General features: G+C 38.1%; 1 protein-coding gene across 4 annotated transcripts in view; it reads right to left on the minus strand.

Moving 5' to 3' along the window:
• Positions 1–16,449, minus strand: part of MAST2 (microtubule associated serine/threonine kinase 2) — a 220,883-nt gene that overhangs the window by 123,399 nt on the left and 81,035 nt on the right. For all 4 annotated transcript variants that reach the window (XM_078073206.1, XM_078073205.1, XM_078073204.1 and 1 more), the window contains exon 4: positions 11,309–11,340. In XM_078073206.1, coding sequence (XP_077929332.1) covers positions 11,309–11,340 — 32 coding nt within the window. The remainder of the gene's footprint in view (positions 1–11,308; positions 11,341–16,449) is intronic.

The raw sequence follows: 16,449 nt of genomic DNA on the forward strand, positions 1-16,449 counted from the left end.
CTGTGCCAATCACATACTCCCCATCTTGCTTGATAAATGGCAATCATATTCACCTAGCTATTCAGTCCTAAAACCTTGCAGCCACCACCAATTCTTCAATTTCTTTCATATACCAAAATTAACTATCAAGAAATATTGTCAGCTCTCCTTTCAAAATATAACCAGAACCCAACCATTTCTTACCACCTCAGCTGTTACCACCTTGTCTAAGCTACCACCACCTTGACTGATTTTTGTAATGGTTTCCTCACACACTTCCCTGCTTTCACTTCTGCTCTCCCTACACTCCGAGCAAGAAGTGACTTTGTTAAAACCTAAGACAACTCTATTCAACAGAGAAAGAAAAGTTGTTTCAACAAATGGAGCTGGGACAACAGCTATCCACATTCAGAAGAATGAAATCGAATCCTCACCTTAAACCACATATAAAAATTAACTAATAATGAATCAAAGACCAAAAGTAAGAGCTAAAACCATAAAATTCTTAAAAAGAAATAGAGGTAAATCATCACAACAGTATTCTATGTTTTCTCAGATTCTGTATTTGCCTATTGGCTTTTTTTTTTTCCCCCAAGTAATCTCTACACCCAGTGTGGGGCTTGAACTCACAACACCCAGATCAAGCATGCTCGACTGAGCCAGCCAGGCACCCCCTATTTGGCACTTATTAATCATAGGGCCAAACTAAAAGCCAAACTTATTTGTACTCCCCTGCAATCCAGTTTTTGTGCATGTGCAAAACTCCTATTAACAAACCTTCTAACCAAACCTGAGTCCATACTCCCAACCTTTATCAAACTCTCACACATCAAGCCAATATTTCCCCTGCCCTGTATCACTCAGGGTCAAGTACCAGACAACTAAAAATCACCTCTACAGCCCAGAACCCGCCAATGTTATTCAAAGTAGCCAGTCCTAAGCTGGTTACCTTGCCCTGCCTTGCCTTTCCTATACAAACCCCAATAAAGACTCTGGCTTAGGCTTTCCTCTTGCTCCTTTCTGCCTCCTGACTAAACCTGGTGCTTTCCTCATGTGGCCTGCATGGCATGGCATGCCCCTTTCTGTTGGGGAAATTTTAAGTAATAAATTTTTCTTTCAATAGCATTAGTCTCTCTGTGTCATTACTTAGTTACCTTTACATATTAAGGCCTAGGAACAAATAAGACCTTGAATTAGGCAATGGTTTCTTAGATGTGATATCAAAAGCACAACCAAAGAAAAAGCAGATAAACTGGACTTCATCAAAATTAGAAACTTCTATGCATCAGAGGTCACTATCAAGAAAGTCAAACAACCACCCACAGAATGGAAGAAAATATTTGCAAATCATGTATCTGATAAGGGTCTAGTATACAGAATATATAAACTACTCTTATAATTCAACAATAAAAAGACAAATACCTCAAATAAAAAATGGGCAAAGGACCTGAATAAACATTTCTCCAAAGAAGATATGCAAATAGCCAACAAGTACATAAAAAGATACTCTACAGGGGCACCTGGGTAGCTCAGTTGGTTAAGCTTCCAAGTCTTGATTTCGGCTCAGGTCGTGATCTCAGGGTCATGAGATCGGAGCCCTGCATTGGGCTCCGCACTCAGCAGGGAGTCCGCTTGAAATTCTCTCTCTCCCTCTGCCCCTCCCCCTACTCGTGTACACACTCTCTCCCTCAAATAAATAAATAAATCTTAAAAAAAAAAAAAAAAGAGAGAGAGAGAGAGGTACCTGGGTGACTCCGTCGGTTAAGCGTCTGCCTTCAGCTCAGGGCATGATCCCAGGGTCCTGGGATGGAGCCCTGCATCGGGCTCCCTGCTCAGAGGGGAGCCTGCTTCTCCCTCTCCTCCCTGCTTGTGCTCTCTCTCGTTATCTGTTGCTATCTCTGTCTCTCCCTCAAAAAAAATAAATAAAATCTTTAAAAAAAAAAAAGAGAAAGAAAGAAAGAAAAACTATTACATCATTAGTTATTAGAGAAAAGCAAATCAAAACCACGATGAGAAATAAATTCAGCAAAGTTGCAGGATATAACACCAACACACAAAAATCAGTTGCATTTCTATATACTAACAATGAACAATCCAAAAAAGAATTTAAGAAACAAGTCCATTTATAATAATATAACAAAGAATAAAAATTTAGGAATAAGTTCAACTAAGGAGGTGAAAGACCTATACACTGAAAACTATGAAACATTTCTGAAAGAAATTTAAGACTTAAATAAATGGGAAAATATCTTATGTTCAAACATTGGAACTTAATATTAGTCAATCTGATAATATTACCCAAATTGATCTACAGATTCAATACAACCCCTATCAAAATCCCAATGACATTTCTACAGAAATACAGAATCACAAGAAATCCTAAATAACCAAAATAATCTTGAAGAACAGAGGTTGATACCAACCTTCCTAATTCAAAACTTACTACAAAGATACAGTAATCAAAACAGTGTGGTACTAGTATAAGGACAGACATTTAGATCAATGGAATAGAATAGAGAGTCCCAAAATAAATGTTAATATATATGGTCAAATATTTTTGACAAGGGTGCCAAGACCATCCAATGGGGTAAAGACAGTCTTTTTAACAAATAATTCTAGGGAAACTAGATACTCATATGCAAAAGAATGAAGTTAGATAATTACCTTACATCATAAACAACAATTAACTCAAAATGGATCAAAGATCTAAAACAATAAAATTCTTGGGGCGCCTGGGTGGCTCAGTCATTAAGCGTCTGCCTTTGGCTCAGGTCATGATACCAGGGTCCTGCGATTGAGCCCTGCATCGGATTCCCTGATCAGCGGGAAGCCTGCTTCTCCCTCTCCCACTCCCCCTGCTTGTGTTCCCTCTCTCGCTGTGTCTCTCTGTCAAATAAATAAAATCTTAAAAAAAAAAAAAGAAACAACTATAAAATTCTTAGAAAAAAATACCTGGAAGATACCTTTCTGACACTGGATCTGGCAATGATTTCTTGGATATGACACCAAAAGCAAAGGCAACAAAGAAAAAAATAAATCAACTGGACTTCATGAAAACATCTTTTGTGTATCAAAGACATTATCAAGGGAGTGAAAATGCAAATGCAGCCCAAGGAATGGAAGAAAATGTATGCAAATCATTTATCTGATAAGAGTTTAATATCCAAAAAAGCTTTTAAAAAGGGAGGGGGGAGGGGCGCCTGGGTGGCTCAGATGGTTAAGCATCTGCCTTGGGCTCAGGTCATGATCCCAGAGTTCTGGGATCGAGCCCCATATCGGGCTCCTGGCTCAGCTGGGAGCCTGCTTCTCCCTCTCCCTCTGCCTCTCTCCCTGCTCATTCTCTCTCTCTGTGTCTCAAGTGAATAAATAAAATCTTTAAAAAAAAAGGGAGGGGGGGAACGCCTGGTTGGCTCAGTCTGTTGAGCATCTGTCTTCAGCTCAGGTCATAATCCCGGGGTCCGGGAATCAAGTCCCACATCGGGCTCCTTGCTCAGCAGGGAGCCTGCTTCTCCCTCTGCCTGCTTCTCCCTCTGCTTGTGCTCTCTCTCTCTTTCTCTGACAAATAAATAAATAAATCTTTTTTATGAGCAATTATATGCCAGCAAATTGGATAATCTAGAAGAAATGGATGCATTCCTAGAGATGTATCAACTACCAAAACTGAACCAGGAAGAAATAGAAAACCTGAACAGACCTATAACCACTAAGGAAATTGAAGCAGTAATCAAAAATCTCCCAACAAAAGCCCAGGGCCAGATGGCTTCCCAAGGGAATTCTACCAAACATTTAAAGAAGAATTAATACCTATTCTTCTGAAACTGTTCCAAAAAATAGAAATGGAAGGAAAATTTCCAAACCCGTTTTATGAGGCCACCATTACCTTGATCCCCAAACCAGACAAAGACCCCATCAAAAAGGAGAATTACAGACCAATATCCTTGATGAACATGGATGCAAAAATTCTCACCAAAATACTAGCCAATAGGATCCAACAGTACATTAAAAGGATTATTCACCACCAAGTGGGATTTATCCCTGGGCTGCAAGCTTGGTTCAACATCCACAAATCAATCAATGTGATACAATACATTAATAAAAGAAAGAACAAGAACCATATGATCCTCTCAATAGATGCAGAAAAAGCATTTGACAAAGTACAGCATCCTTTCTTGATCAAAACTCTTCAGAGTATAGGGATAGAGGGTACATACCTCAATATCATAAAAGCCATCTATGAAAAACCCACAGCACATATCATTCTCAATGGGGAAAAACTGAGAGCTTTCCCCCTAAGGTCAGGAACATGGCAGGGATGTCCACTATCACCACTGCTATTCAACATAGTATTGGAAGTCCTAGCCACAGCAATCAGACAACAAAAAGAAATAAAAGGCATCCAAATCGGCAAAGAAGAAGTCAAACTCTCACTCTTTGCAAATGATATGATACTTTATGTGGAAAACCCAAAAGACTCCACCCCAAAACTGCTAGAACTCATACAGGAATTCAGTAAAGTGGCAGGATATAAAATCAATGCACAGAAATCAGTGGCATTCCCATACACCAACAACAAGACAGAAGAAAGAGAAATTAAGGAGTCGATCCCATTTACAATTGCACCCAAAATCATAAGATACCTAGGAATAAATCTAACCAAAGAGGCAAAGAATCTGTACTCAGAAAACTATAAAAGACTCATGAAAGAAATTGAGGAAGATACAAAGAAATGGAAAAATGTTCCATGCTCATCGATTGGAAGAACAAATATTGTGAAGACATCAATGCTACCTAGAGCAATCTACACATTCAATGTGATCCCTATCAAAATACCATCAACTTTTTTCAAAGAAATGGAATAAATAATCCTAAAATTTGTATGGAACCAGAAAAGACCCCGCATAGCCAGAGGAATGTTGAAAAAGAAAAGCAAAGCTGGCGGCATCACAATTCCGGGCTTCAAGCTCTATTACAAAGTCATCATCAAGACAGTATGGTACTGGCACAAAAACAGACACATAGATCAATGGAACAGAAGAGAGAGCCCAGAAATGGACCCTCAACTCTATGGTCAACTAATCTTCGACAAAGCAGGAAAGAATATCCAATGGAAAAAAGACAGTCTCTTCAACAAATGGTGTTGGGAAAATTGGACAGCCACACGCAGAAGAATGAAACTGGACCATTTCCTTACACCACACACAAAAATAGACTCAAAATGGTTGAAAGACCTCAATGTGAGACAGGAGGCTATCAAAATCCTAAAGGAGAACATAGGCAGCAGCCTCTTCAACCTCAGCCACAGCAATTTCTTCCTAGAAACATCGCCAAAGGCAAGGGAAGCAAGGACAAAAATGAACTCTTGGGACTTCATCAAGATAAAAAGCTATTGCACAGCAAAAGAAACAATCAACAAAACCAAAAGACAACCGACAGAATGGGAGAAGATATTTGCAAATGACATATCAGATAAAGGGCTAGTATCCACAATCTATAAAGAACTTCTTAAACTCAACACCCAAAGAACAAATGATCCAATCAAGAAATGGGCAGAAGACATGAACAGACATTTTTGCAAATAAGACATCCAAATGGCCAACAGACACATGAAAAAGTGCTCAACATCGCTCAGCATCAGGGAAATCCAAATCCAAACCTCAATGACATACCACCTCACACCAGTCAGAATGGCTAAAATTAACAAGTCAGGAAATGACAGATGTTGACGGGGATGCGGAGAAAGGGGAACACTCCTACACTGTTGGTGGGAATGCAAGCTGGTGCAGCCACTCTGGAAAACAGTATGGAGGTTCCTTAAAAAGTTGAAAATAGAGCTACCGTACGATCCAGCAGCTGCACTACTGGGTATTTACCCCAAAGATACAAATGTAGGGATCCGAAGGTACGTGCACCCTGATGTTTATAGCAGCAATGTCCACAATAGCCAAACTGTGGAAAGAGCCAAGATGTCCATCGACAGATGAATGGATAAAGAAGATGTGGTATATATATATACAATGGAATATTATGCAGCCATCAAAAGGAATGAAAGCTTGCCATTTGCAACGATGTGGATGGAACTGGAGGGTGTTATGCTGAGCAAAATAAGTCAATCAGAGAAAGACATGTATCATATGACCTCACCGATATGAGGAATTCTTAATCTCAGGAAACAAACTGAGGGTTGCTGGAATAGTGGGGGGTGAGAGGGATGGGGTGGTTGGGTGATAGACATTGGGGAGGGTATGTGCTACGGTGAGCACTGTGTAAGACTGTTGAATCACAGATCTGTACCTCTGAAACAAATAATACATTATATGTTTAAAAAAAAAAAGAAGAAGAAGATAGCAGGAGGGGAAGAATGAAGGGGGGGAAATCGGAGGGGGAGACGAACCATGAGAGACTATGGATTCTGAAAAACAAACTGAGGGTTCTAGAGGGGAGGGGGGTGGGAGGATGGGTTAGCCTGGTGATGGGTATTAAAGAGGGCACATTCTGCATGGAGCACTGGGTGTTATAACCAACAATGAATCATGGATCACTACATCAAAAACTAATGATGTAATGTATGGTGATTAACATAATAATAAAAATAAAATAAAATAAAAAATAAATGTAAAAAAAAATAAATCTTTTTTAAAAAAAGAGTTTAATATCCAGAATATATTACAAACTCCTACAACTAAACACTAAAAATAAACAACCCAATTCAAAAACGGGCAAAGAAATTGATTTCACCAAAGAAGGTTTACAAATGACCAGTAAGCACATGAAAAGATGCTCAACATCACTAGTAATTAGGAAAATGCAAATTAAAGCCATAATGAAATACCACTTCACACTTACGAAGATGACTATTATTTTAAAAATGGAAAATAACAGGTGTTGGCTAGGATGTGGAGAAATTGGAACCCTCATGTATTGCTGGTTGGAATGTAAAATGTTGCAGCTGCCGTAGAAAGCAGTATGGTGGCTCCTCAGAAAGTTACACACAGAATTACCATATGATCCAGAAACTCCCCTTCCTGGTATCTACCTGAATTAAGTGAAAGCAGGGACTCAAACAGATACTTGTACACCCATGTTCACAGCAGCATTATTCACAATAGCCAAAAAGTGGAAGCAATCCAAATGTTCATCAACAGATAATGGATAAACAAAACGTGATACATACATACAATGCAATACTATTTAACCTTGAAAAGGAACGAAGTATGACACAAACTAAAACATGGATGAATCTCTAAAAAATTATGTTAGGCAAAAGAAGCCAGACACAAGAGGCCACATATTATGTAATTCCACTTAAATGTAATGTTCAGAGTAGGCAAATCTATTAAGAAACAAAGTAGATTTGTTGGTTACCAGGGACTAGAGGGAATGCAGAATGGAGAATGAATGCTAGCAAGTAGGGGTTTTCTTTTCAGGTGATGAAGATATTCTGAATTAAGATAGTGGTAATTCCTATAAAACCCTGTGAACTGTACACTCTTAAATGGTAATTATATGATATGTGGATTATATCTCAATAAAACTAACTGCCCTTTTCCAAAAAACAAAAACAAAGCAAAACAAAACAAAAACTAGGACAGATCACATCTTTCTCTGCTTAAAACCACCCACTGACTTTCTGTCCCAATCAGTGTAAAATACAAAAATCTTTTCTGTAGCCTACAACTACAAAATCCAGCCTCTGCCTCATATTCTTTGATGCCCCCCCCCCGCCCCCGCACCAACCCCAACACCACTTTCCACTCACCAACAGCCACCCTGGCCTCCTTGCTGTCCTCCAACATGCCAAGCATGTTCCTACCTCAGAACCTTGGCACATGTTATATCCTCTACATGGAATGCTCTTGCCCAATATATATCAACATCGCTCATTCCAGACTCTTTCTGTTCTCTGCTCAAATGTCACCTTAATGAAAATATTCCTAGACAACACAATTTAAAATTTCAACCTCTGCTCCACAAAACATATACCATCTATCTCTTATCTGGCTTTTTCTTCATAGCACTCAATACCCTACAACACACTTGATATATGTTTCTGTGTGTCTGTCTCTCTTGAATAGAAGCTCCATAAGAGTAGAAACTTTGCTTAAACACGACTTCATCTCCAGTATCTAGAATAGTGCCTGCACATAATAAGAACTTAATATATGATGAATGAATTTAAACAAATGAACAAATGAATAGAAACAAAAAGACAAAGAGAAATACAGTAACTCATTTTACAAAGAAAACACCTAGTAAAGGGTATTGGCAAGACTCAGGCCCAGGTCTGCCTGACTGTCAAATCCAAGCTCTTCATTTCTATGGTATACTTTACTTCCGATTTTGGAGACATTGGAGGTATTACTTGTTAAGTGGAAGAGTGCGTACTTTGTAAAATGCTAATACAGCACATCTAAAAATCCATTTTTTTAGTTTCTATTCATTTTAATGCAACTATCATATTACATGGAAAAGCATAACAATTGATAGCCTCCAAAATTACTGAACTTCATTTATTTTATATTGCTCAGCTACTTTCAAAATTATGCTTATTAAATGAACCTCTCTCTCTCAAAAGACACCAAACTAGCTGCAACCCCAAATTTCTCTGCACCCATAAAATATACTAGAGAGAATATGCCAAAGGAAAGGAAGTTTTACACCTGGAATGGGCATATAGTAGCATCTGCTCTTCAAGAGCCATTCTGGGACAGAGACAAACAGGGACAGAAGTACAACACCCCTTCTCCTTCCAACCAAGACTCAGAAGACAATTAGAGTAACCTTTTTTTTTTTTTAAAGTAATCTCCATGCCCAATGTGGGGCTTGAACTCACGACCCCAAGATCAAGAGTTTCATGCTCTACTGACTGAGCCAGCCAGGCATCCCAAGATAATTATAATAACCTTTAAAACTTCCAAACTATGGGGCACCTGGGTGGCTCAGTCAGTTAGACGGTTAAGGGTCTGACTCTTGGTTTCAGTTCAGGTCATGATCTCAGGGCTATGGGATCAGCCTGCATCTGGCTTCTCGGGCTTCAGCTCTGCACCCTTAGCGCAGAATCTGCTGGAGATTCTTTCCCCCCTCACTCTCCCTCCCCCTCTGCTCCTCCCCCAGCTCGTGCACGTGCTCACGCTCTCTCTCTCAAATAAATTAAATCTTAAAAAACAAAAAAACTTCCAGACTAGTCTACAAGGACCAGAAACAATGGAGCAAATGGCTAAGTCACTTGTTTTATTAACATCAGTTTCTCCACACTTACTACAAACTTTTAAGTAAACTTACTCAAACATCTTATGTTATGTTGTTTATACCTTCCTGGCTTCTTTACTGCAAATGCTAAGCGATACTTTGCTTCCTATTGCATACTTCCTACAAAGACTTGCCCAGCTCTATGCAAAAGAGGTACCATGAAGCTTCAATCATTTGGGGAGATAACTAAGCACAGACATGAGGTAAGCCACCCCCTTGTTTTGTAAGTGAGACAATTCAGTCGCAGAAATTATAGTTCCTGTCGACATATAACTTATTAGTGGCAAAGCCTAGATTAGTATCCAGGATTCCCAGCTTCCTTCCAGAATAAAACTTTTCTACTCCTCCAATATTAAAGATTAAAAAAAAAAACACTGGGGCGCCTGGGTGGCTCAGTCGTTAAGCGTCTGCCTTCGGCTCAGGTCATGATCCCAGGGTCCTGGGATCGAGTCCCACATCGGGCTCCCTGCTCAGCAGGAAGCCTGCTTCTCCCTCTCCCACTCCCCCTGCTTGTGTTCCTGCTCTCGCTCTCTCTCTCTCTGTCAAATAAATAAATAAAATCTTTAAAAAAATAAAATAAAATAAAATTCTTTCTCTCTAAAAAAAAAAAAAAAAAACACTGTTTGCACTGAGGTACTTCCGGCTTACTTAATGATAAATCCTCAAAATAGAAGGTTATGTCTAATTGAATCTTATAGCCTCAAAACCTAGATCGGTGCCCAACACACAATAGACAGTAGTGTGCATTTACTGAATGATCAATTGTTTAAATGTGAGTTACTTTATTAAAAGGTATTTATTTCTGATTCTAATTAAATATTTTAAGGAAGTTACAGTAAGCCTAACTTTAGATATCACTAAAATGACCAAGATACTCCTAAGGGTAAAACTAAAATGACCCCGTAATTCCTCTAATTTCAAATAATAATCACTTTCCCAGGATATCCTTCCTTCTCCTCAGCAAACTCCATTCATTGGAGGCACACACTCCTAGAAGAAGCTACCTGCCTCAGGCCTTAATTCATTTCACCTAATCTTAAGCAAAGAGCAAATCTCAGAGAACTTCCAATAAGAGGAAGCAAAAGAAAAAATGCCAGAAATAACAGAATAGTGACCAAGTACAGGGGTGCCTGGCCAGCTTGGTCAGTAGAGCATGTGACTCTTGATCTCAGGGTTGTGAGTTTGAGGCCCACGTTGGGTGTAGAGATTACTTAAAATCTTTAAATATATATATTTGCTGAACAAGATGCTGAAAAGTCACTCCTTTTCAGTTTTGTATACATACTTAGTAGAGATCACTCCATTAAGAGTTCTGGTAGCACCTTTGCCCAGTTTTTAGAAGACTTGGGCACTTATTCCTACCCTGAATCCAAATTTGGTGCTGCCCTTGCCCCCAAACTGTCAGAAAACTTGGCCTCGGGCGCCTGGGTGGCTCACATGGTTAAGTGTCTGCCTTCGGCTCAGATCATGATACCAGGATCCTGGTATCGAGTCCCGCATCGGGCTCCCTGCTCAGCGGGGAGCCTGCTTCTCCCTCTGCCTCTCTCTCTCTCTGTCTCTTATGAATAAATAAATAAAATTTAAAAAAAGAAAAGAAAAGAAAAGAAAACTTGGCCTCTCCCTCATGTTATGGGACAGATAAAGATGCTAATGAGTTTCAATTTGAACATTCCCAAAAAGCTTAATTCTGTTTAAAAAATAAAAAATAAATTTAAAAAAAGAACACGTGGTAAATCCCAAAACACAAGTATAAAACTGTGATGGGTACTTAAGTAGCAGCTTTTCTTCAAATGCTAGGTAAAAACCGAGACAGAGAAGGGGACTGGGGGATGAGAAGGGGTGGGGGAAAGGGGAGGATCTGATCTAGCAAGAAAAACTGGCCGAACTAGCAAGAGAAATTGGCCAAACTAGCAAGAGAAATTGGCCGGCCTACCGGGTTCCCTGGCCCAGATAAGAGTTGGGGGGCAGGGCGGGGTGGGGGGGAGGAATATATGGGACTCCTCCAAATAATACTGACAACGGTCCCCAGGAGGGATTCCTAAGCTAGTACTCATAATCATAATCATAATAGTCATCAACTTACAAGCTGCCTCTTCTTGGAAGGCTCAACTCCTTCTGAAAAAAAAAAAAAGCACAAACACAGTTACACAGAAATAAGGACACATCTGGTCCTACAGGTCTGCATTAAATGTCCTACAGCATTATCTTAACAATGGCAAAAACTAAATATTTCCAAACAATAACCTCTTCCCTTATCTTTTAAATTCAGTGAAATAAAGAGCAGTCAGGTTAACTACCACCTCTTTATTCTTCCTTCCCAAAAAGAATGTCTCACAGACTACTTGCAGCATTTTCCCCACTAGATGGAACCATCTCACCAGTGGAGATTATCCCAGATACCCATTGGGCTAGCCATTAACTTGATGAATTGTAAAGGATTCACCCATCATTAAGAGTCAGGGATATGAAAGGAACAACATGGAATTTTTTTTTAATTAGGAAACATTTTAGACAAAGAAATATAGAAAATAATATAACAAAGGGATGACTATAGACACTACTGGTGTGAGAACAGTTGGGCCTCTGTGACTTGCTTTCAAAATTTATCAAGTCCCACCTCCCACAACTCCCTACTTAACTGGTATGAATATTTTGTTTATCTTTGCCATATGTCTTTATATTTCCTTACATATATATTCATAAATAATTATTAGTATCATTTCACGTTGTTAAATTATTTATTTAAAATATTTCTATGTAGGGCGCCTGGGTGGCTCAGTTGGTTAAGCGACTGCCTTCAGTTCAGGTCATGATCCCAGGGTCCTGGGATCGAGTCCCACATCAGGCTCCCGGCTCAGCGGGGAGCCTGCTTCTCCCTCTGACCCTCTCCTCTCTCATGCTGTTTCTCTCTCGCTCGCTCTCCAATAAATAAATAAAATCTTTAAAAAATAAATAAATAAATAAATAATAAAATATGTCTATGTATTTTAAATTATTTAAAATATGTATTCATCTGCTGACTTCAACATTATAACTGGGAGATTCACCCACGTCGATATTTTTCACTTTTGTTCATTAGTCCACTTTATAAATTTATTTTGTCACTTATTTATAATATTTATTTATCCATTCTCCAGGAAACATAAAGTTAATTTTCTTTGCACGTTTTTCTTCTCCATCAAAACAATGCTCCTATAAATAGCTTGTACTTGATTCTTCATGCACATTATAAAAAGTTTCTTGGAAGTATACATTTAGATTTAACCTCCCCCTCCAATGCTTCCCAGACCTGTCTCCCAAGCTCTTGACACTTATAACCAATTTGCCTACTCAACATCTCAAATCCCACATGTCCCAAACTGAGCTCATTCTTTCCACCAAAATTGATTCCAACCACAGGCTTTCCCCATCTCAGATGATGGTTATTTCTATTCTTCTGGTTTGTTTAGACCAAAACATCTGGATTCCTCTGTTATTCACATCCATCATATCCCATCCATCAGGAATTCTTTTTTATTTTATATTTTTATTTTTTATCATTAAAATTTCATAATTATCAAGAGTTTTGTCACAATCCATCATTTTTTCCCTTTTCTCTCTACTGAAGTATTTTATTTATTTTTTATTTTTATTTAAATTCTAGTTAGTTAACATACAGTGCAATATTGGTTTCAGGAGTAGAATTCAGTGATTCATCACTTACATATAACATCCAATGCTCATCATAAGAAGTGTCCACCACCCTTCTAGTCCATCTCCCACCCACATCCCTCCATCAACTCTCAGTTGGTTCTCTATCAAGAGTTTCTTATCATTTGTTTCCCTTTCTCTTTTTTCTCCCTCCCATATGTTCATCTGCTTTGTTTCTTAAATTCCACATATGAGTGAAATCATACCATCCATCAAGAATTCTTAATGGCTCTAGCTTTAAAATATATCCAGAATACAACCATTTTTCAGACATATCTCCACAATGTATATATACATACAACCTCTTAAACAAAAACTTTGGATTTAGTCATGTTTAGATATTGGAATTGGGGGGGTGGGTATTAAAGTAACAGCACATACATGTTATATTATGTAACAATAGATCATATAACTACTTCAAAAAAGACTGTGGCACCAATAAAACACACAAAATCCATTAAAATTTCTGAAACAAAATATACAATAGTCACAATAAAGTCTAAAGAATCTCAATTCAATTTTGTCACCTGAAGAGTTAAAGTTAGGGAAAAGCCTCCTGGTTTCTGCTATTGCATTCTAAGCCACCATGGTCTCTCCCTGGCTTCTCAACCATCTCTTAACTGGTACCCCATTCCCGCTTCTACCTTTAACCCTCTATAGTCTATTCTCAACATAACAGTGTTCCTTTTAAAGGTCAGTTAGATCATAACACTCCTGCTTAAAACCCTCAAATGGATCCCTGATTCACTCACAAGTGAAAGTCAAAATCCACATAAAGACCTAGACGGGTGATCCACCGCCCCTTCCCAGTATCTCTCTGGCCTCCTCTCTCCCTTGCACACTTTGATCCAGCCATACTGGACTCTATTATTCATCAAACACATCCAGCATTCTACTACCTTCGCTAATCTGTGCATTCTACCTATAATGCTGCTCCTCCCCCAAATATTTCCTTAACTCCCTAACAGCCTTAAAAAATCTTGGCTCAATTTTTACCTGAGCATGAAGTCTACTACCCTGATAGCCCTACATAATATTGCAACTTACTTTACACCCCATCACCCTCTTATCCTGCTATAACTTTTTTTTAATGTATCACCAATATACTTTCAATATATTTATCACTAACATGCTATGTAATTTACTTATTTATTATGTTTATTGCCCATTTTCTATCCTCACCCACTAGAATCTAAGCTCCATGAGGGCAAGGATCTCAGTATGTTTTATTTACTAATGCATCTGAATGACTTAGAACAGTGATTGGCATATAGTAGATGCTCAAAAAATAACTATTGAACACACACTCTCCAATACTTGGTATTTTCAGACTTTAATTTTATTTATTTTTTTTAAAGAAAGCTTTCCCTTCTATTTTTTTTTAAATATTTTATTTATTTATTTGACAGTGAGAGAGAACAAGCAAGGGGAGCGGCAGGCAGAGGGAGAGGGAGAAGCAGGCTCCCCTCTGAGCAGGCAGGCCCATGTGAGGCTCGATCCCAGGACCCTGGGATCACGACCTGAGCCGAAGGCAGACACTTAACTGACTAAGCCACCCAGGTGCCCCAACTTTTTAATTTTTTAAGACTATATTTATTTATTTGAGAGAGAGAGTGCACGTGCATGAGCAGGGGGGAGGGGCAGAGGAGGAAGGAGAGGGAGAGAGAATCTCAAGCAGACTCCGCCCTGAGCGCAGAGCCAAACACAGAGCCAATCCCACGACCCTGAGATCATGACCTGAACTGAAACCAAGAGTCGGACGCCTAACTGACTGAGCCACCCAGGCACCCCAGACTTTTTAATTTTTACCAATCTATCAGCTCTGATCATAGTATGGTTTTCAATTTTTCAATTTTTTTTAAGATTTTATTTTTAAGTAATCTCTATATCCCAATGTGGAGGCTCGAACCCACAACCCTGAGATCAAGAGTTACATGCTCTACCAACTGAACCAGCCAAGCAACCCTGATCATAGTATGGTTTTAATTGGTATTTCCTATAAATATTAGTGAAGTTAAGCAAGGTTTCGTATGTTTGTTGACCACTAGGGTTTCCTCAATGGTGAACTGCCTATTTATACCCTGGCCCATTTTTCTATTAGATTTCCTGCCTTTTTTTTTTTTTTTTCTTATTGAATTGTAAGATATATTCTGGATAATAATTATTTATAAGTTAAAGTCACTGAAAATGTTTTCTCAGTCTTATCTTTTTACTTTTATTTTTTTTACTTTTATTTTTAACGGAGTGATCAAAAGGTTTAATTTTTATGTAGTCAAACTTATCAATCTTTCCTTGTATTATTTTTTATATGTAAGAAATACATCTCTAACACATAGACACATGAATGTATTTGCTTATATTTTCTTCTAAAAGATTTGTAGGTTTACTTTTCACACAAAGTTTGTTAATATACCTGGAACTTATTTTTCATATGGAGGGAGATAGGAACCCTATTATATTTTTTTCTATACATATGATCGATTATCCCAGGTCATTTGTTAAATGATGTGCAATTTCAGTGCAATATTAAGTTTCCATAAATGCATGGGTCTCTCTCTTGACTATATTCTATTCCGTGTACTGTCAGCCCCTGTGCCAATACCACACTGTTTAACTGGTATAGTTTGACAATAAATCTTGATATTTGTAAGGCAAGTCCATTCACATTGTTATTACTCTTGAAAATTATGAGAGCTAATCTTGGGGCTTTGGTCTTCCATATAAATGTTAGAATCAACTTGTAGATAAAAACTTCTTTGACACTGCACTCGATCCAGAGTTGATCTGGAGATAACTGACATATTTACAATACAGACAACTACTATACAAGAACATGGTATACCCATCCATTTATTTAGGTCTTCTTTAATATATTTTAATAAAGTTTGATAATTTTTCAAATAAAGATTATACAAATATTTTTGTTAGATTTATTTCTAAGTACATTATATTTTCTTGCTGCCATTATATATTTTTTAAACACATTTGCCAAGAGTTGTATTTCATTACATTCCTCCCAATATAGTATGAAAATTTTCAGACACAGAAAACAGAAAAATTTAAAAACCTGTACAGCAAACATCTATATACCTGCAACCCAGAGTGTTCAATTGTTAACATTTCACAATACAGGCATGCCTTGTTTTAATGCACTTCACTTTATTGTTCTTCATAGATATTGCCTTTTTTTTTTTTTTTTAACATATTGAAGAAACCTTCAATATGTGGCAATCCTACATCGAGTGTATCAGCAACATTTTCGCAACAGCATTTGCTCATTTCATGTGTCTCTCACATTTTGGTAATTCTCAAAAATTTCAAACTTTTACATTTTTATTATATTTGCTATGGTGATCTGTGATCAGTGATCTTTGATGTTACTATTGTAATTGTTTTGGGGTGCCACAAACCTTGCCCATACAAGATGGCAAACTTAACTGATAAATGTTGTGTGTGTTCTATCTGCTCCACTGACTAGCCATTCTCCTCATCTCATTCCCTCTCCTCTAGTCTCCCCACAATACTGAAATTAGG

This window comes from Halichoerus grypus, chromosome 5 (assembly GCF_964656455.1).
Source record: "Halichoerus grypus chromosome 5, mHalGry1.hap1.1, whole genome shotgun sequence".
NCBI lineage: Eukaryota > Metazoa > Chordata > Mammalia > Carnivora > Phocidae > Halichoerus > Halichoerus grypus.